At 41.7% G+C, this 21,576-nt stretch overlaps 2 protein-coding genes across 10 annotated transcripts in view; one reads left to right on the forward strand and one right to left on the reverse strand.

The window, feature by feature from the left end:
• Positions 1–11,489, reverse strand: part of ARL13B (ARF like GTPase 13B) — a 41,268-nt gene extending 29,779 nt beyond the window's left edge. For 5 of the 9 annotated variants that reach the window (XR_015949633.1, XM_035114823.3, XM_035114824.3 and 2 more), the window contains exons 1-4: positions 11,274–11,489; positions 10,371–10,531; positions 8,903–8,973; positions 5,846–6,095 (exon numbers count right to left, since the gene is read on the reverse strand). Coding sequence is in view for 8 of the 9 variants with exons in the window: in XM_035114823.3 (XP_034970714.3) it covers positions 5,846–6,095; positions 8,903–8,973; positions 10,371–10,429 (380 nt within the window). In the remaining variant the exon portion in view is untranslated. Of the gene's footprint in view, positions 1–5,845; positions 6,096–7,223; positions 7,346–8,902; positions 8,974–10,370; positions 10,532–11,273 lie in introns of those variants that run through there. The other 4 variants (XM_088668042.1, XM_088668043.1, XM_088668040.1 and 1 more) reach the window with 2 other exon arrangements.
• Positions 11,490–13,266: 1,777 nt separating this feature from the next.
• PROS1 (protein S) overlaps positions 13,267–21,576 on the forward strand; it is a 37,950-nt gene continuing 29,640 nt past the window's right edge. Inside the window, 2 exon segments of the mRNA XM_035115221.3 lie at positions 13,267–13,485; positions 20,083–20,240. Coding sequence (XP_034971112.2) covers positions 13,407–13,485; positions 20,083–20,240 — 237 coding nt within the window. The 5' untranslated portion in view covers positions 13,267–13,406.

Here is a 21,576-nt window from a genome sequence, read left to right on the forward strand (position 1 = left end):
AGGAATGGTTATCAGCTAAACATGCTTATAGGTCACCAAGATAATCCAAGATGAACTGAAGCAAAAAGGTATCAGAAAACACATGTGTTGCATTATTGACAGTCATTCTTTCCTTCTCTTTGATCTGCCTCCTACTTACACTGGAGACAAATAAAATAGCCATGGCATGGAACAGTCCACAACACTGTAGGAACAGGCATATAGCAAATACAAGTAAGAGACCATTCTTGATTCACTATAACTGACTGCAACTGATATTTACACTCACTGGCATAAAGAGTCTACGAAAAAGTGCCTGAAATAGATTACGGCAGTGGTATGGGAGCCTCTTTTCGGAAGGCTCAGTAGTATTTAAATAACCACTAAGTAAGTGGTACAGAAACCATGCTTACTTCACCACTGCTCCTAATCTAATCTGTGTGGCAAAGTTCTGTTTAACCAGCCCTGTACATGAAGTATCTGGCTTTAGCAATACCTTCCCCTCCCCTTCCCTGCAACTGAACATACATCAAACTAGGGATACAATTAAACATCTTAAGGATTTTTGCCTTGGCATATTACAATATTACAAGTTGTATGTTGCTGCGATTCAGAACATTTGCTTAAAAAGTACAGGATGTACTGCTGAATTTACTTCCTAAAAATCTCAGCTTTTATTATTAGTCATTATTGCTACAAAAAAGACACTTGAAACCTCAGACTCAGGAGTAATTAAATAATTTTAAGAATAAGAGCTATGTTACAGCACCACACACATTCCATCAGAATAATTATTTTGCGTGATTTGGTAAACAAGTTCCCTTCTGAAAGGATGTGTTACTCACTTATCTCTTCCTGACTGTGACAAGGATGCCATCTAAAACAAAGCTTCAAACATTGTTTGAAGGAAAACATTGTTTATGATTATGGAAAAGCATTAAGCTAAGTTTATTTTTATGGACAAGAGGGACAAAAATGTTTCCATCTAGAAGTAAACAGTGGATTTTTTTTAGCAGGCCACAAAATGTATTTATAGAGAGTCTTATATAGTACTGTACAGTGGAACCTCGGTTTATGAACACCTCGGTTTACGAATTTTCAGTTTACGAACGCCACAGACCCATCTGGAACGGATTAGTTCACTTTTCATTACTTTCAATGGGAAAGTTCGCTTCAGTTTATGAACGCTTCAGTTTATGAACAGACTTCCGGAACCAATTACACTCATGCTTCGGGTTAAGTACGCTTCAGGTTGAGTGCTCCGCGGACCCGTCTGGAATGGATTAATCCACTTTCCATTACTTTCAATGGGAAGGTTCGCTTCGGTTTATGAACGCTTCAGTTTAAGTACTCCGCAGACCATCTGGAACAGATTAATCCACTTTCCATTACTTTCAATGGGAAAGTTCGCTTCAGTTTATGAACGCTTCAGTTTATGAACAGACTTCCGGAACCAGTTGTGTTCATAAACCGAGGTACCACTGTACATCAAATCTCCTGCCTGCTGCTCTGTCATTGGCCCTAGCTTACCAGAAGTGCTGGTTATGACCTATAAAACCCTTAATGTCCAAGCTATCTGAAAGATTGTATTCCCTCATGCAAATATGACCTGGTTTTGAGATTTTCAGCGAAGCCCTTCTCTCTGTTCTACCACCTTCACAGGCATGCCTGAATAGGGGAAAGAGCCTTCTTGGTGGCTGCTCGGAGACTCTGGAACTCCCTCCCTGGAGAAGCTGATTCACCCCTCAAATGCACACTTTTTTGCTGCTGCTGTGCCTGTAGACCAGCTGACTACAGCCAGGCAGGTGGAGATGCTAGTTGCCAAGGGTGGCGCCCAGACATCCTCCAGTCGCAAAAGGCCAGTTGCCAGTCAAAAAATGTGACTGGTGCTCAGCTAATTTCTAACGCTGACTCCAAAATATAGTCTGGCTGATGGAAAGCTCCATATGGTTTAGAAGAGAATTCCTAGTACAATATTGGAGAAATCTACTCAGAAGCAAGCCCCACTGAATTCAATGGCACTTACTCTCTTTTCTGTGTATAGGATTTCAATCAATAAACATTTTTAAAAATCTTCTAATCCCCTCAAAAAGGTATTGCAACTCTAAACGTATTTGACTGATTCAGTACAAGAACACATTCAGAATGTATTCACTTTTATCTACAACTTTCAGCACTGAAATCCTCACATCCCTCTGAAATAGTTTAGGCTGATATATAAATGCCAGAGGCAATCTATAGAGCTTTATAGCCAGATAGGCATTTGTAAACTAAGCCTTCGATATTAAATTCCTGTGTTCTATACCAGAATGGTATTTTTCTTGTTTTACTAGGATTGTGCTCAGAAATACTGATCACTTTAAAAAGGGGCTTTTGGCTGAAGAGTACTTAGTCTCTGATAATGTATTTCATTCATACAGGCAGCAGGTCCATTCAGATACTGTGCATGCTTTAGTACAATACCCATGCATGCTTTAGTTCAACAACATGATCCTAATTCCCCTAGCCCAACCAGAGGTGCAGTTAAGGGGTATCTGTTATGCTATCAATAGGAGGCACATATAGCATACCTTTCCAACCAACAGTGGCTTACAATTAGGTGTCACTTAACAGTATGCAAGGTAATGCTGCAGATATATTAAATATATTTTAAATATATTTTAAATATATTATAAGGCACAAACACATACACTAGAATAATTGCTCCAACTATTTAAATCAGGACTCACAACCAGTCTCTTTCTGATTTCATATGAAATGCACTAATATAGTAAAACCACTTTCAGGGCTTCTTTAACATTTGTTTTTCTTATCAGATAAATAAGAGCATAGGAAAGTGAAAAATAGCACTGATTTTACCTAAGATTGGGGTATAGTAATCTGCCATTAGATTACAGGAATGCAGAGCCTAACAGAGGTCTCCAGATGCAAAGGAGGCTAGAGCTTGGGTGTGAAAGAGAAAAATTCAGCCCATTAAGTATCTGCCAGAATTCCTTTGGTGAGAGGTGGTGGGAGGGAGGGAGATGGGCAGGTGTGTGTACATATAATAATTAAAACTGGGTGCCAATTTGCATCTATTGGTTTAAAGGAGGGAGCTTTTTAGTATGAAAATGTTAAAGACGGTTGCACTAGTTAAGCTGGAAAAAAATACAGGATTTGTACAAATTTGGAAATTTAGAGCGTGTTTATATGGAAGAAAGCTATCAACATGTTGAACTTATTCATCTATCAAGACTTTGAGTGAAAATATTATGGACAACTAAGATGTACTTTTGTACATAACTACTCGTGCTTTTGCCCCTGGTATGAAAGAGGAGGGCATCCATGGGCCTGATACCTCACAACCCATTTCAGTGTTTTTAGATTACAGTGGGTGAATCAATCTAGTTCTCAGTTTCTACAATTTAACATAGGTCATTAGTAAGACAGATCACGTCACCACGAAATCCTTTATACCAAATAGGTGCAGAAAGCTTTTTGAGATAACGGGTAAGTATATTATTATGTGTCACAGGGAAATACAAGTACATAGGCATACATCTCTCTCTCTCTCTCTCTCTCTCTCTCTCTCTCTCTCTCTCTCTCTCTCTCACACACACACACACACACGAACTACACATTCACTCTTTCTTTCTAGCCAGTAAAGACGGATGGACTTTCAACAAGTATTGACTGAAACTTCAACAGAGACAAACAAATCTAATTCTAGATAGTGGCTCAGAAATAAATAAATAAAAATAGGTTAGATATTCTTCTGCAAAACCATCCATCCTAAAGTTACAACCTTATACTAGCTTAAAGGGATCATAACAAGAAATTCCATATAAGCCTAACTTCATTCATTTCACCCTAATTGTTTTAGAGCAAAATGTTGTCAGTATTTCAGTTGTCTAAAGTGAAGATGGTAGGACTAGGAGTATGATCAATTCCCTCTCCCAAATATGTAGCTCAATAATTAAGTTAAGAAATAAAAATACCAGCTGGCAGCTATAGCTAGGTCATTCCAAAACAAAACTCTGAACAATTTTTATTATAAAATGATTGAAGTAGCTGATGACAAGATCTTCACCTGTAGGGATTTATCTATAAACAAGAAGCTCCTAGACAAAAATGTGGAAAGAGTTCTAAAGCAGCATTTCTCAACCTTTAAGCCATGCCCCCTCTCAGATTATATAAAAATGTTATGCCCCCACCCACATCTGGTGCCCCTATTTTATTTTTATTTTTAGAAAGTATTGAAACATTGTTGACCTTTATCATAAACAGTATTTTGGGGCTTAATTTAAAAAACAAATCAAGAATACTTTTAAAGTGTATATATATACCGTATTCCCAAAAAAATTCAAAAAAATGCACATGAAATTTAAAATTTCAAATAGTCAGATCTTAGAACACTTTAAATATCCAGTCTGTTGCACAGCAAAATCAGATTCACTAAGGCATAAATTGTATAATGTTGTGGAGAGCCTTTCTCCTGTTTTGGGATATACAGGGAGATATTTCAACCAACATTTCCCCAAACTGAATTTCCTGAAATCCTTGTCAGCTGAATCACATTTGAGTTCCAAAAACCCAACATCAGGGATAAAAGGTTATTCAGAGTGTTCTCTGCAATTGGCAGGAAGGTTTGCTCAGTTTCCTCTGCCAGTTATTTTATACAGTCATCAGAATTAAGTTGCCAACCGGAAGAGTAACTAGGGTGGTGCAACTGGTGTCAGAACAACGGGTGCGAAATGAAAGAGGGTGTGAGATTGGTCACAGGTGATGCAGTATAGAAAGTCATTGTAATAGCACAAATTTCACACAAAGACAATTTTCACATTTATTTTGTTACCAAAAAAATACTACTACCCATGGGTAATTAATGCAAAAAAATAAACAAGTTAATGGTTTTAGTAATTACATGAAACACTGATTTATTTATTTATTTGATAATTAAACAATATGAAATTCATCTCCAAATGTCTGGCATTTGTTCAATTATATTTTAAGCACAACTTTTCTGTCAATTAATAAACCGTCTAGTAAGTGCTGTATTAAGTCCTGTTGTGCTGAAAACACAATATATTAAAAATTGTAGCCCTATCAGGTCAAAATGTTACCAGCTACTATTGAGTGTCACTTTTCTCATTTCATTCTAATTCTAAATTCACAGATTCACAGTTCTAATTTAAACTATTAAGCCCCACTGCTTTCAATGGAAGAATTAAGAACATGTAATTTAGCATTACATTAAAATGGACTTAAACCTGCTTCACTGTGGCTGGATCATGACCATATTGTTCAGAAAGGCAGAAGGCTATTTTACTCTGCAAGTGTCTAAATTGCAGTGCATCCACTTTCTGCTACATCGCTACACTGAACATGTTGGAGTAAGACCTGCACAGATCCCGAGATACAGAGTTATTCATGAGACAACTTCAGTTTCTAGATACCAGGTTCTTTTGATAATGTATCACTTGCACCCCCTGGTGTTAAACACGGAGACCTCATTAATACCAATGGTTTGCTATGCTTATATTAGACAACACAAGGGTCATATTACTTGTGTTGACATCGTTATTCGTCAAAACAATTATAGAGTTATCACTACAGGCAATAATGGAATGTTTGCAGAAATTATATAACTCATTTCAAGAGTGTTTGCACAGACAATGGTTCTGCCATATTGAAGCCATCATTTCTAACGACATCAGCAGCAGCACAATACAATTCAATTTCTCTGCTTGTTTGCTTGGAAAGAAAATAGTGTATTCTGCTTTAGAGGCAGCTTAAGGAAAAAGTAGTATCACAAACTCAATGTTTTAGGGAATATATTTAAGTTATGGATCAGTACTTAAAATAATTCTTGATTTTTGTTACTTACACCAATACAGGTTTCCCTGCTATCTTGGGATGCTTTAGAACTTCCGACATAGTTTCTTTTGTCTCTTCCATTCTCTCAACATCACTGGAATCCACAACAAATATTACCCCATATGATTCAGCATAGTAATTCTTCCAGATAGCCCGGATTCTCTTGCCACCTCCCAAGTCAAAGATTGTGACTTCAAACCGGCCTTGCTTAAGATCAATTTTAGAAAAGCCAACAGTTGGGGCCACATCCTCTGGGGACTCTGATGAAATTAAAGGACAAGTTATGAGACACTTGTGATACAGTTTGAATTATCTTTTTGAAGGGACTGTGGGCACTTTAAGACAGAATACTGTCTTAACAGACACACAAGCATGTGTGAGCACACACAGAGAGACACTTAAAATGAATATCAAGAATCATAATCCTCAAAGTATCAAATAAAGGAAAAGTGAGAAGAGGATAAGTTTTCCAACTCAAGATCAAGTTTGGAGAAAGGGAAAACATGTTATTCCTCTCCAGTCTACTTTTGATGAGGTAAGGGAAGGGGGGGGGGGCAATGCATCAATCTGGTAGGAGAGATTGATGTACTTTCAGGATCAGAATAACATGAATTTTACAGACCCATTTCTAGTTTTTCTATGTATATAGTGGCTACAAATATTACAAACATGGATCACAAGATGTAATGTGGATAGACAATAAAGCATAAGCTGCTGTACAATGAATGCAAATTAAATTTCTTATCAGCTGGCTTGCTGCGTGATGGTAGGCTACCAATTTGAGCCTGTAGAACAGAACTATACAAATCCTGGACATGTTTAAGGCAATATTTTACTGTGGGACTGGAAATTCGTGTTAATAATGTCTACTTCATATGCAAAACAATGTCAGTTTATGAAGAACTGAGAGAGCTAGGTAACATACCCTGAGTAGAACCCTTGAAGAATCAACCCACTAAGGACAGGGGGAGGTAACAAACTCCTCATATTAAAATGATCTTGTTTCACTTGATTTCATATTCCCACATTTCAATCCAGATTTGTATTTAATGAAGATAATTTGTTGCTGGCATGCTTTCTGCCAGGGCTTCATAACCCAAGAAAAGCTAGAATGAGAGCTTGTTTGAAGCTACAGGCATCACAGTGCCCAAAGATGCTCATGCACATGCCAAGAGCTTTCAGGGCAGGGGAGAAGTGAAGTGACTTTCTTTTTTCACCAGTTGCAGTTGAGAACCATAACACAGAGGATACCCTGGTGTTCACAGTGACTTTTCAGGGGCCAGGAGCTTCTACTGAGATGCTGAAAACGAAAAGCCCTTGCCCATGGGCCCTTTGGATCTGGGTCATACTGAAGTCGTATGATCTTTTCACCTAGAAAAGATACTCACTATTTCACATATGAAAAATCCACTGTTATTCTGGACCGGATTCATCTAAAATAATGTGTTCATGTTGTATGTCAGCAAACTACCAAGCACTTAGAACAGACACTTCTGAAACTTCTCCCCAGCTGAAACAGAAATTTTATTTGATGCGAAGCTTGCATGCTGTTTTATTGGAGCTGGCAGAGGGGGGGGGGAGTGATGCTAAAAGAATTTTTAATGGCTGAAGGGATAAAGGTGATCTGGAAAATTGTTGGTACCTTCCCAATTATAAATAGGGATATAAAAATAACATTAGAATAACACTTTGCTATGCACATACAATTCTCTTCTTTCCAAATTATATCCCAAGTCAATATCATAAAAAGGTAATACCTACATTGATTTTTAGGTAAAATTTACTGATGTCTGCTCATTACTGTGCATTTCAGCAAATAAGAGTTACTACACATATAAAAGGGGGGGGCAAAAGGGGATCATTGATTTTCTATCCTAAACTAAAATGTGAAATGCCTCATTAATGTGGATATTTTATATATGTGCTATAATTAAAAATAATTTATTTCAGCAGTTCCTCAAATGCTTACCAAAAATGTTTCCCTTCCATTTTATGACACAAAGTGATTCCTAACAAATACTCTCTTTCTCTACAATGATAGGGGCACCAGTCTTCTCCAACAACTGTCTGTAAACCCTCTATTGCTCCCAAAGTTTTAGTGATATCCAAAGGCTCTGGAATGTGCATGTGGCTAACAATGTCCAAAACAAATGAGAGCAATGCTCACAAAAAAGTGAGATGTTCTGACAGTGATTCACTGCACCATCTATGCAGGCATACTCAGAAGCAAGCACAACTGTTTTCAATGGGGCTTGTTCCTTGGTAAGTGCATGAGGTTGTAGCCCAAGTGCCTATGGTATCTCCAAATATAAGCCCATGCAGAATCCAAAGGAGGGGCACAGCCATACAATAGAAGTTTTGCTTTCAACCAGAAAAGAATCCACATTCAGCTTAAAAAGTGCAACTTGTAGCATCAAACAGAAAGCAATTATCCTGCTATATTGCATAGCTTTTCCTAGACCTACAGTGGTACCTCTGGATACAAATTTAATTCATTCCGGGGGTCCTTGTGCACCCCGAAACATTCACATCCAGAGGCGCCGCTTCTGCGCATGTGCGCACGGTGGTAGCCTGCTTCTGCTCATGCAGAACGTTTCCGTTACTTCCGGGTTTGCCACTTGCGCAACCCGAAGGATACATATCCAAAGATGTTCGCAACTAGAGTTACCACTGTATCTGTGGTTTTGGTCACTCATTTGTATTTGGTACCGCCTGAATGAAGTAACAAAGTGCAGTATCTGTAACGTATGCCTGAAAGTGTTAAATATTCTGAGAGTAATTAAACAGTATAGTCATTAACACAAATTCTTGTTTTATTCAGTTGAGAGTTTTGTATTTACTAGCATTATATGGCATCTTGCAGCACAATCCTAACCATGTCTACACAGAAGTAAATACTACTGAATTCAATGGGGTTTACTCCCAGATAATGGAGGTTAGGACTGCAGCCTTGGCCTTGTTTTAGCCAAGGGCAATAAATTAAAAAATTCCTCCTGTGTAAACATTATTTTAAAAAGCTCATACTTAATACTTTTATAAATACAAAAATAGTTTAGATATTACTTACCTCCTTGGATTCCTTTCACTGTTGCTGTTTTTCCAGCATTATCAAGACCCACCATGATTAATGTTACACTCCTTTGAATTATATACAAAGAAAAAATAGTTTCAGACTTTGACCTGACTGAATGCCATACACAATTATTATTATTATTTTGGAGGGGGGGGATTGAATGTATCTTTGAGAATAATCAACAACCAAGTACCTATTATTTATATGCAGCACCATTTGTAACTGTAGTCTTACATGGAAGCAATGGAGAGTTGGGAATTGAGGCATTGGGAATACAGGGGAAGAATACTGTATGCAATTTTTTTCAACTACTCATACCATAGGGTAGTGTGACTAGGCGAGCTACTCCAAAGGCTTCCTGGAAAATGCAAGTTTTGAGAAGGGACTGGAGCACAGAGAGATCCTGAGATGCAGTTACATGAATATGAAGCAGAGGTCTCCCTATGTACTTAAATATGTTTTTTGTCAAGTTCCCCCCCCCCACACACACACACATTTGTACAAACTCTGAAATGTCTCTGAGCATTGTGTTGCTTTCCTCTTCTGCTATGTTCAGATACCTCTGTTGTTATAGGGCCATACTGCGGCAATAGAAACAAGTACGAAGAGAGAACTAGCAAGCTCTGGATATTGAGTTGGGTAGAAGAAATCAATTTTCTGCTAAAAAAAGAAGAAGCACATCAGTGCTTCTCAGAAAAAAAAAGTAAAAAAAAAGTGGGATTATGTTTTTGCCAATTGATGAATGTGGATAGATGTCAATTGTAGCACTGAACAGAAACGTTGTCGCCGTTTTCCTAGTGCCATCTTGCCATGCCTTTTACTATCACATTTCCCCACATACGGATTATGTTCCCCCATTTAAGAAAGACATCATGCTCATATCCAGAGGTCTTTTGTTCTTGAACTAATCTCCAGCAGAAAGTGGTACAGAGACTAAAAATGGAGAGACACAGGGACCTTTACCTGCAAATAGTTCCAATAAGTTTTTAAATAAGACTGGGGAATAAGAACAAGCACATGAATGCCACTAATAAAGGTCTATTGTATTTTCACATCCACATGCCCTTTCAAAGTGCACATTTAAAGTTACCAATTTCTTTTACTCTCTTCAGTTTACAGTTTAAAAAATATGCCATTTCAAAATGGTTGTGCTATTGTTGTTTTTAAAGCCTTTGGGTTGTATCCAATGCTCCAGGAGTGACACTCCACCTGCACAATGACCCTTTGTGTTCTCATTCACCCTAAAATCTGGTCTAGAGGGATCCCAGGAACAAATTTTGAGGTTGTGCAGTGGCCTTTGGGAAATCAAGAGCTCCTTTGCACAAGCAGAAGTCTGCTGCACGAGAAGAACAGCAGCATTGGACATAACTCAACGTCTTTGAGACACTTGCCAGACACAGAACAATCTTCAGACTACTTCAAGGTATTGAAAAGGAAATGGTTCTAATGTCTAGTAATTTACCTGACAGGTTCTCGCCACCGCTTTAGCCAGTTGCAACAATTGGCCATCAGACTATACATCCCTATCTAACAGCCATTCAGCACACCAAATGAATTAAGGACGCAGCATGTAGACGGATCCTGGAGTTCCAAGACATGAGCAAGTCGGATGCTGTCTTACACCTAAAAATTTTTAAAAAGGAGGAGGGGATACAATGAATAATGAATCATCAAACTTTATTATTTCAAAACCAACTCAGAAATCAACATCTTTTATAAGGTTGGCTTTCAAGTGTTGCCCAAGTGGCTATCCCACTGAAAAAGTTGCAGTTTAAAAAAGCAGGGTTTTTTTTGTTTTCAGTGTAGTGGAGCATCATCTCTTTGCGCCAGATACACATTTTTTGTAGCGCAGTGAAGAGGAACAAGCTGGATCCCAAATGTACAGTAAAGGTAAAGGTACCCCTGACCATTAGGTCCAGCCGCAGACGACTCTGGGGTTGCGGTGCTCATCTTGCTTTAATGGTCGAGAGAGCTGGCGTACAGCTTCCCGGAGATGTGGCCAGCATGACTAAGCCGCTTCTGGTGAACCAGAGCAGTGCACGAAAACCCCTTTTACCTCCCCGCCGGAGCGGTACCTATTTATCTACATACTTGCACTTTGACGTGCTTTCGAACTGCTAGGTTGACAGAAGCTGGGACCGAGCAACGGGAGCTCACCCCATCGCAGGGATTCGAACCACCGACCTTCTGATCGGAAAGCCCAGGAGGCTCAGTCGTTTAACCCACAGCGCCACCCGCGTACAGTAAATGGATACAAAATATTTCCATAGGCTGGATTTTAACCTTTGGGAATATTTAGCCGGCACCCCACACTGGATTGAGCCTCGTTTGGCAACTGGGCCCGAGCCTTACGAACCCCTCTTACCAGCGCCTCAGGGTAGGAGCACGTCAACACACCAAGACAAGTTTGGCTTCCCCATCACAGCCAGACCCTCGCGGAGAGGGGGGCGTCCTCTTCGAAGGCGCCGCGCGGGACTCGCCGGCCCCTCCCTCTCTTCCCACTAACCGCCCTTTCTCCGCCTCACCCGTCACTCTGGGAGCCCCCAAAGCGGCGGCCACTTCTCATGAGCGCCCTTCCAACGGAGACACGTGACCCCCGCTGCTTTCGTCCCGCCTTCCCTTCTTTCACGTGACGCCTCGGGAAATCGCTTATTGGTTCGGGTCCCCGAGGCAGGCCGATAACGACGCGGGGCGCGCAAGGGACGCGTAACCAAGCCGGTTTCCAATGGTTACCAGGAGAGCGGAGCGAAGGAAACGGGGGCGGGGGCAAAGAAAGCAAAGGAGCCAATGGAGAGCGGGCGGTGGCTGGATTGGCGGCTGCCCGCCGACCATTAGTTGCGAAGGAGGCGGGGAAGGGTTTCCACGGTGATCAGAGCTGGCGCGGGATGCGGATGCGCGGCAGCAAGGGCTGCCTTTTGAAAGACTGTTCTCTGTAGCACGTAAATCCTGTGCTCCCACCAGTCGACACTTCTTTTAAAAAAATCATTTATATCCCATGTTTTTGCCCGAGGAAGTCCAAGTGGCACGCATAGTTCTCATTTAATTCCCACAACAACCCTGCGAGGTAGGTAGGTTAGGCGGAGAGGCAGGGAGTGGCTCAATAAATAGTAATTCCTCCCTAAAAGTCCAATACCTACATCATATGGAATGGGCGTCCTGCCAGCAGGAGTCCCTGGCATAGCTGTCAAGTTCTCCCTTTTTTTTAAGGGAAATTCCCTTATGCTGAATAGGCTTCCTCGCGAGAAAAGGGAAAACTTGACAGCTATGGTCCCTGGGCTGGTAGTATGCTATACAGATTGGGTCCCTTCCTGGATTCCCATCTCAAATCGACTGACAAGAACGGCCGCTTATGTAACTTAAAACGTAGCCTACCTTACAGGGCTGTTGTGAATACACAAGAGGAAGGGGAGGAAAGCGCACACAACCTTGAACTCCTGGATAGAAAAGCAAGATAGAAATATGCACAGAGCATAGTTTTAGCAATGAAACACACTTCCATGGGAAGTGGTGATGGTCACCATCTCAGACTGCTTTCGAAGAGGATTAGACGAATACATGGATGATGAGGCTCTCAGTGACTGCTAGTCGCAGTGGCTAGGCCAGGGGTCAGCAAACCTTTCAGCAGGGGGCCGGTCCACTGTCCCTCAGACCTTGTGGGGGGCCAGACTTTTTTTTGGGGGGGGAGGAATGAATGAATTCATATGCCCCACAAATAACCCAGAGATGCATTTTAAATAAAAGGACACATTCTACTCATGAAAAACACGCTGATTCCCAGACCATCCGCAGGCTGGATTTAGAAGGCAATTGGGCCGGCCCCGGCCCCTGAGCCTTAGTTTGCCTACCCATGGGCTCGGCTCTGTCTCCAGTATGCTTCTGAAAACTAGCTGCTATCAATACATAAATAGAAACCAAAGTCCAGTCAAACATAAACTCAACCTGGCAAGTGACAGCCTTTGATTTGGGGAAGAAAAGCAGGATAAGGCCGGTGGGCCGGTGGTGATGCAGTGCAATGCTAAAGAAACCAGTGGGGAAACATATGGTGGAAAGGCAGCTTTGTCTCTAATATCCCTCCTCCCCCCCCCTCTCTCTCTCTATCTCTCTCTCTCTCTCTCTCCAATGTCTTTTCCAGTCAGCTGCTGGAAACCAGCACCAGGGAGGTTCAACAGCCTCTGAGATAGGGACTCGAGGTTCCCTCTCCTGCTTCCTGTTTACCCACCGTGTGAAATGCAGCAGGAATGTTTCCTGGAAATGTCCTGCCTCTGTATGCAACCAGATTCCAGCCCCCAGCCAGTCTCCCCTCCCTCCCCTCCCTCAACAGGGGGAGGTCTGAACATTTCCCCTGCTGCTGCCTCCCTGATTCCAGGCACGGTGTCAACAGAGAAGAAGCAGCAGCTAAAAGGGGACCTGTCAGCAAATGCAAATAGCCCCCTCCCCTTCCTAACCCCCAACAGATACACACGCCCTACATAACCCACTGCAGCTACTCCCCCAAAGGATGAGGCTTCACTGCGTGGCTTGCTTGTTTATTTCCTGCCTGTATATTTCAGCGACCGCTCTCTCTGAAGCTAGGACATGTAAGTAAAATCAGTTGGATCCCCAACTTTAGTTAAAAGTTCATTTTTGTTTGCTTTTCCGGTGAAACTCAGAATTGTGTCCTGGTGCCCTCTTGCTCCAGCTGGCTGCTTGTGTAGTGTGTAATGACAATTGCAAAACGTTTTAAAAAACAAAGAGGGTACAAAGAATATATCCTTGCATCAACAAACTTCTGCAATAGTAGAGATGCAGCACATTTTCTTTGTGTGTTTACTCAGGAGTAAATCCCATTGAGTTCAAGGAAATTTGCTCTCCAGAATGTGTGCGGAGGACAACTGTAAACTTGATTTGGCTCATTTGTATCCGGTATGGCTGAGAATTGCTGAATTTGGTTATAAAGAGCTGCTCTTGTTGGAAAAGTGACCCTATTCTCCTCAAGCAAATCCCCATCCCCCATCCTGAAGCAATCAGTTTTGTGCAAAGCAGAGCTAAGGACTAGGAAGCAATCAATGTGCTGAAGAAGTAATTAGTAATACTGACAAATAAACATGTTTTCCACTACTGCAAAATAATGAGGTCACTTAAAAACAATGCCGTGCTGCAGAATGTTTATGCAATATCTGACACAGGATAATAACAAAAAAAAATAATGTTTCTTTTTCTGATCAAGAGTCAGTTCTCATTTTGTCCGAGTTTTTGGCAGTATTCTTTCACCATTACATTCTTGGATTCGTAAGGTGTTTTTTTTCTTGGTGTAGCAGCAACAGAAGCAGAGGAGGAGCACTACAAGAACTTTTCAGCAGTATGCATTAGCACACTGTTCATTCAGAATAAACCATAGCTTGTTTTAAACTATGGCACAATGTGACTTGCAAACCAGGCCTAAACATGGGCGTAGCGGGATGAGATTGTTGAGCTTTTACAATAGAGGGCAAAAGGGAAAGGCATTTTCATAGCCTATGACCACAATGCCCACTAGCCTAATGTAGGAGGATGAGGAGAGATTTGTTATCCGTGGTAAATGTGTTTAGGATTGCTTGTTCAAAATGTCAGAAACATTAGCTTTCAAGTAACACAGAATTTGCCTCTGCTTTCAATGTTGACATCCAAAACTAAGATTTAAAATTAAATTAAAAGAATGATGTTACATAGCTAGGAAAGCTGGGTGTTTTTTTAAGATAGCATAAAAGTTTTATTATTTTTATTGTAGCAGTCTGACAAGTTTTATTACATCTGTTGCATCTCACAGCGATCTATGGGAAAACACTTTTATTTGATAGACATTTTGATTGGAATTGCTTTCATTCAGAAATGATATGCCGTACATAGAAAAGTTTTTTCAAAGTTATAAATCTTAATAGATCACAAATTTGCTTTCCTGGAGATATTACTTCTGGCAGAATACAGAAAAAAAAATATTCAACAAATTAAACAAAGACAAGGATCCAACAAGCAAATGCCAACTGACTTTTATAAAGTAGAAAGCAACTTGTGCAAAACTTACAATTGTATTAGTAGAACCGAGATATATCTTGAAAGTGCAATGTATGCCATGCTGCTGTAAAAAAAATGTTTTTGCCTCAAAAGATCTGCACTGGAAGGAAACTCAAAGCATTCAATGATTTGAACATGGGGCTAATAAAATGTTTCAATTTTACTTTTGTTTTATTGAACTGTGAAGTCCATATCCGTTGGAAGCCAAAAGCAAGTGCCCTGTTGACTTGAGAAAGATAGCTAGGTCAAATAGGCGGCTAGGAGTACATCTGATCAACTTCAGCTGTTCCTTGACAGGTATAACTTGTATCCACAGCAGTGCAGGCATTGGTGACATCAGAGATGGATTACTGGTTGCTCTGGTCCCTCCAACTAGCTCAGAGTGCAGTAGTCAAGACTCCGGACTAGAATAGCCCATAGCTGTCAAGTTCTCCCCTTTTTAAAGGGAAATCCCCTTATGCTGAAGAGAAGAAGAGTTTGGATCTGATATCCCGCTTTATCACTACCCGAAGGAGTCTCAAAGCGGCTCACAATCTCCTTTTCCCTTCCTCCCCCACAACAAACACTCTGTGAGGTGAGTGGGGCTGAGAGACTTCAAAGAAGTGTGACTAGCCCAAGGTCACCCAGCAGCTGCATGTGGAGGAGCGGAGACATGAACCCGGTTCCCCAGATTACGAGTCTACCGCTCCTAACCACTACACCACACTGGCTCCCTCGTGAGAAAAGGGAAAACTTGACAGCTATGGAACAGCCTGTCACCAGCATATAATGTTGCTGAAATAACTGCACTTGCTGCCACTGTGCTACTAGGCCAGGTTGAGGTCTTGCTGATACTGAAGTTGTACACAATTTGGGACCAGCGTATTTGAGGGACTCCCTTATTTGCTGTGTGCCAGGTATTGCAGTTTTCAGGTGAGGCACTTTTAACTGTTCCACTCCATACCTGCTCTGACATTCATTCCATAACCACCAGGAACAAGGTATTTTAGCATTTCAGAAATTCCCTCTGAACTTCTGCCATTGAAATCCCGGTAATGTCCAAGGAAACCCAGATGTATGGCAACCCTAATTTAGTGGAATTCCCTCTTTTTGGATATCCAGCAAGCGTCCAATGTGCTTTGCTTTGGGCCAGGACTGGACTTCAACTTGCACCAGCCCCAATCAGCATAGCAAAAGGTCAGGGATGATGGGAGTTGTAGTTCAGCAACATCTGGAGGGCTCAAGTTTCCCATTCCTGTTTAGACCCTTATTAGAACTTTCTCATTCTCTTTCTTTCTTTTTGCCCTCTTGTTGTCCACACTACTGAAAATGTTTTTTTCTGTTTTTCTGTATTTTATTTTGTATGTTCTTTCAAGACTGAAAATGTCCCATTTTTCTAGCATTTTCTATATTGAGTTGTATATAAATTCTCCCAAATAGATAAGAAATTAAAAAATATACTCTCTACTTTTGATTGGAAAGGGCCCAAAGCTCATTTGATTTGCAGGCCTCACTGCATTGCAGTGGAGCACTTCTAAATGGGTCAGTTTCCTTTCACTTGAATTGAAACATATGACCTACATGCAAGAAGATTTCTTCTTTCCCTGACAGTAAAAGCCTTATTCATGAATCACTTTTCAGTGACTTTAAACTCCTAAAGCCCAAACCAGTGCTATTTTTCTGGGGGAAAAGGTGGGGGGACTCACTACAAAGTTTGTTTGTTTGTTTGTTTATTCTGGGCCAGTCACAGTGCCATACAGATACAGCAGTGACTAAATATAAGATGTGATTAATAAACTCAAGCAGACAGTGATCTGGATTAGAAACGGCAACAACTTTATTGATTTTTGGCTCAGGCATTGGGAGTATATCAGTTCCAGCCCCCGCAGACCCCCCCCCCCAATATTTATTTAATTTTTAAAAAGTTAAGGGAACTCAGTTCCTCTGAGTTCCTGCTCAACCTCCCCCTGGCCTAAACCAAATCTTATTTGCTCAGAAGGCGTCCCGCTGAAATAAATAGGGCTGTATTTTTATTTAGAAATGCAAATTTATCCAAATTACTGTCCTCGTCTATTATCTGAATAATGCTCCTGATTGTGGAGAAATGCTCTGAACCATTTGGACTAGCAAAATTGATTTTTAAAATATTTTTAGCAGCAGTTGCTGTATATCCTATAGCTGTATATCCTAACATATTATTTGTTTTTGTTCCTTAAGTAACCTTTTGTTCCTTAAGTAACCAAAAGAGCACCATTCACAGCAGGGTTCAGAGAAACTCAAGTTTCGCAGAAGTTTTAAAAAATACAGAGGGAGAAAGTCTAACCAGGGAGATGAGACACCCCCAAACAGCACAAAGCATTCTTTACATTCTAAGTGGCCACAGGTTGCTGAGCTGTTTGTTGTGGGATGGGGAATATAAAACCAGGCAGTAGTGGTGGGACGGTGTGTCTTTGGGAAAGTCATGTCTAGTGCCCTGAATAGGAGCACTCCATAACTATCTATTGTAGGTCCACTTGTATGATACATTGCTGCATGTTCCCTCTGACAGGAATATAAGATTTTAGTGCTTGAAGAAGTGCTAGTGGTATTGAAGTTATGCTACACCCAGGGGCGGAGCAAGCCATTGGGTACCTGGGGAGGAGCAGGGCGGGGGCGGGGTCAGTGGCATGGGGGCGGGGCCAGCCAGCCATGGGGCTCCAAGGAGTCTGCCTGCCTCCTTCCCCTCAGCCACCCTACAGCTGGGGGGAGGCAGCAGGCGGACCTTTTGGGCAGCAGAGCCTGCGTGCGCCCAAGCCACTGCGTCTCTCCCAGGAGAGACGCGTGGGGCGCACTGCCCAGGATTTTTCACCCCCCCCATTAGTGGTGGCACCTGGGGTGGATTGCCCCTACCACACCCCTGTTGCTCCGCCCCTGGCTACACCCTCCCCAGGAAGGCTCAACAGGTCATTTTATTGCTTAGTTTTAGGTGGTAGGGTTTATTTCTTTCTTAGTAAACACTGGTGTGCACATTTTGCTAGATAAGCCATGTAATTATATCTTACAGATATGAGCACATTCATGTACTAATTTTATAACTTTTTAAAAATTTGTAAAATATCTTGAGTTCCAGTCTAAAAAGCCATACAAAGAAGAGTCTACTAAATTTACATAGGGCTATGGAAGTAGTCGCCTTCCTGCCTATTCACTACTTGGATTTTTAATCACAGGACATTATTAACAAGGCAAAAATATGGAAAGAATGCACAGTTCCAGATAATCCCACATTACAGACGTAACTATGGAATGGTCTTGCTGTGCAGTTGTTCAGGCACAAATCTGTTTTTCTATTTGCCAATGTAGTATTTTCTTTACTCCATTCTTTACTCAGGTATACAAAGCTGCATAACTAGGCTATTTCAATATTTTGTTCATTTTACCCAGTCACCTAGATAGAAATGTCCAATCTTCTAAACTCTTCTCACATATACATATCAATACCCACAGACCAGACCAGTCCAAGCCAGTAGGAGGAAGTTGAGCCTAGTTTAGCTGGAGTGTACTTGTTCTCTCCCTAGAGTGCTCTGCATGCCAATCAGTCTCTGCTGTCAGGGGCCTCTTTTATACATCCCTGCCCAGTACTCAACAGTATGTGGGAAAGTGAGCTTGTTCATTCCTACTGCACTGGCTTCATTGCTTGCAGATTCCCTCCCTCTCTGTTTTTTTTTTTTTTTTTAAGACTTTCGCAATCTCAAGGTTCCCCGGTTTGATACCAATCTCATAGTTTTCAGTGATTGGTCTTTTGGCTCCTTTTCTGCTGGTGCTCAGCCCCCTGTGTTTACTATTAGAGAGGATTGCAAACAATAGGCGGTGCTCAAAACCCACCCACACCTTTCCTTATGTATAGATGGTTGCTTGATCGCCAGGATAAACCAACTATTCCCTGCCCGATTTGTCCCCCAACCTAAGCCAGGGGAAACTCTAGAGTGGCTGGTTTTTTTACAGTGGTCACACCCGCACCATACACTTCAAGAACTCATATACGTACCACTTTAACAGTCATGGTTTCCCCCAAAGAACGCTGGGAACTGTGGTGCCCATCCCCCAGGCCTACATATCCTTATGCCCTTAAGAAACTACAGTTCCCAAGCTTCTCCATGACTGTTAGTGTGGCATGGATGTGGCCAATGTTCTCTCTTATGTGGATGTGCATCACATGAGGAGCCTGATCACCATGATACTTTCTGTATGAAATAACTTCTGGCGCTGCGGACATTTTGGAAATGGGCAGAGCGGTGCCAGAAGTCACTTCTACGCACTTCCGTACATGCGTAGAAGTAACTTCTGGTGCTGCGGACATTTTGGAAATGGGTACAGCGGCATCGGAAGTCGCTTCTACGCATGTCCGGAAGTGCGTAGAAGCAACATGGCCGCCGACAGGAGCTCTGCAATCCAGGGGAATACGGGGTATTTTGCCGTTCGGGACACCTGTGGGAAACGGTAAGAAAATACGGTGGTTTCCCGGGGAAACGGGGTACTTGGCAGCTATGGGTAGGTTATAGGTGCTGGAAACATGCTAGGCTGTTGTGCCCCACCACCCTGTTCCCACCCACACTATTCATTTGAAGCACATGGCTTTTCTCAAAGAATTGTGGAAACTGTAGTTTAGCCTTTACAGAGCTACAATTCTCAGCACCTCTAACAAACTACAGTTCCCAGTACAGTACACTTTGAGGATGTATGGAGGGTTCTTGCTTGCTGCTATCCTGAAAGACATCTTCAGGTCTACTTAGTTTCACTTCTAACTGAGTGGAAACGAGATTTCTGTTGCCATGTGAAATTGTCCAGAAATAGTCCAGAAACTGGCTGCTTCTGTGGAAGATTTTCCAAACTTCATGGCACTCCATAGGTTCATTCTTAATTATCCCAGTTGGCTTTATGGGGAATTTGTCGTGTTCTTAATATGTTTATCAAGTTCTCAGTGGGTTAGGATTTTCGGCACACGCACACAAAAACAAAGCAATGCTGACATTCATTAGTTATGCTGGTTTAATAGTGGCCCACGTGGTCACCAAAATCTTAACTTTATATCTTTGTTATATTATATTTGTTATACAGTATTTTAATCTAAGACATTGCTTGGTTGCACGGCAGAGCCTCTTACACGCAAAATGTTTGTTTTTTAAAAGTTTTATCTGAGCATCATGCATCAGAGTTTCTTGCCAGAAAACGTCGAGCAAACTCCTTTATGGAAGAAAGCAAGAAGGGGAATTTGGAGCGGGAGTGCATTGAAGAATACTGCAACAAGGAGGAAGCCAGAGAGGTCTTTGAAAATAACCCTGAAACGGTAAGAGCTCTTAAGACTAAGGACAGTTTCCAGTTACTAAGGCTAGCAAGTAGTCTTGGTAGAGCATAGCCTACTTCTGTGATTTATAGAATCATAGAATTGTAGAATTGAAAGGGACCCTGAGGGTTGTCTAGTCCAACCCCCTGCAAGCAGGAATCTAAACTGAAGCATCCACGACAGATGCCCATCCAACCTCTGCTTCAAACCTCCAATGAAGCAATGCCCACCACCTTCCGAAGGAGCATGTTCCACTGTTGAACAACTCTTACCATCAGAAAGTTCTTCCTGATGTGGAGTTGGAATCTCCTTTCTTGTAACATGAAACCATTGGTTTCCAGAGCAGGGGAAAGCAAGTGTGCTCCATCTCCAGCGTGATGTAGTGGCTCCACATGCAGCTGCTGGGTGACCTTGGGCTAGTCACACTTCTCTCAAGTCTCTCAGCCTCACTCACCTCACAGAGTGTTTGTTGTAGGGGAGGAAGGGAAAGGAGATTGTTAGCTGCTTTGAGACTCCTTAAGGGGTGTGAAAGGTGGGATATCAAGTCCAAACTCCTCCTCCTCCTCCTCCTCCTCCTCCTCCTCCTCCTCCTCCTCCTCCTCTCTTCTTCTTCTTCTTCTTCTTCTTCTTCTTCTTCTTCTTCTTCTTCTTCTTCTTCTTCTTCTTCTTCTTCTTCTTCCTACATGTGACAGACCTTTAAATATTTGAAGATGGCTATCACATCTCCTCTCAGTCTCCTCTTTTCCAGGTTAAACATACCCAACTCTCTCAACCGTTCCTCATAGGGCTTGGTTTCCAGACCTTTGATCATCTTGGTCACCCTCTTCTGCAAACATTCTAGCTTGTCAATATCCTTCTTAAAGTGGGGTGCCCAGAACTGGACGCAGTACTCCAGGTGTGGTCTGACCAAGGCAGATTATTTATTTATTTAAACATGGATGGGAAATATCTGTCCTTAACTGGAAGGGAGTTCCACAAAATTAAGCCCACAATAGTGCATGTGTGGCTCCTGATGGATATGAGCCATGTATCCAAGCCACAGGGGACCACTAAGAGTGACTCCCCCAAATACCTTGCTGACAGTGCAGGACGTCCCTGATATGCTGTTTCCAAGTTGTTAAGGGTCTTATAAATTAATCCAAGAAACTGGAACCAAGCCTGGCAGTGTATGGGCAGCCAGTAACATTCCCTTCTAATGTTCAAGATGTGTACATGCACTTATTTAACAGCTATAATGAAGCACATATTTATACACTATTCTGAATTCTCTAGCAAACCTAAATACTAGGAGCCTTTGTTGAGGGTTTTAATAGTCTATCCAGCTCCTATGTACACTTTC

The sequence above is a fragment of the Zootoca vivipara genome, chromosome 4 (genome assembly GCF_965207765.1).
Source record: "Zootoca vivipara chromosome 4, rZooViv2.hap1.1, whole genome shotgun sequence".
In the NCBI taxonomy this organism is placed as follows: domain Eukaryota; kingdom Metazoa; phylum Chordata; class Lepidosauria; order Squamata; family Lacertidae; genus Zootoca; species Zootoca vivipara.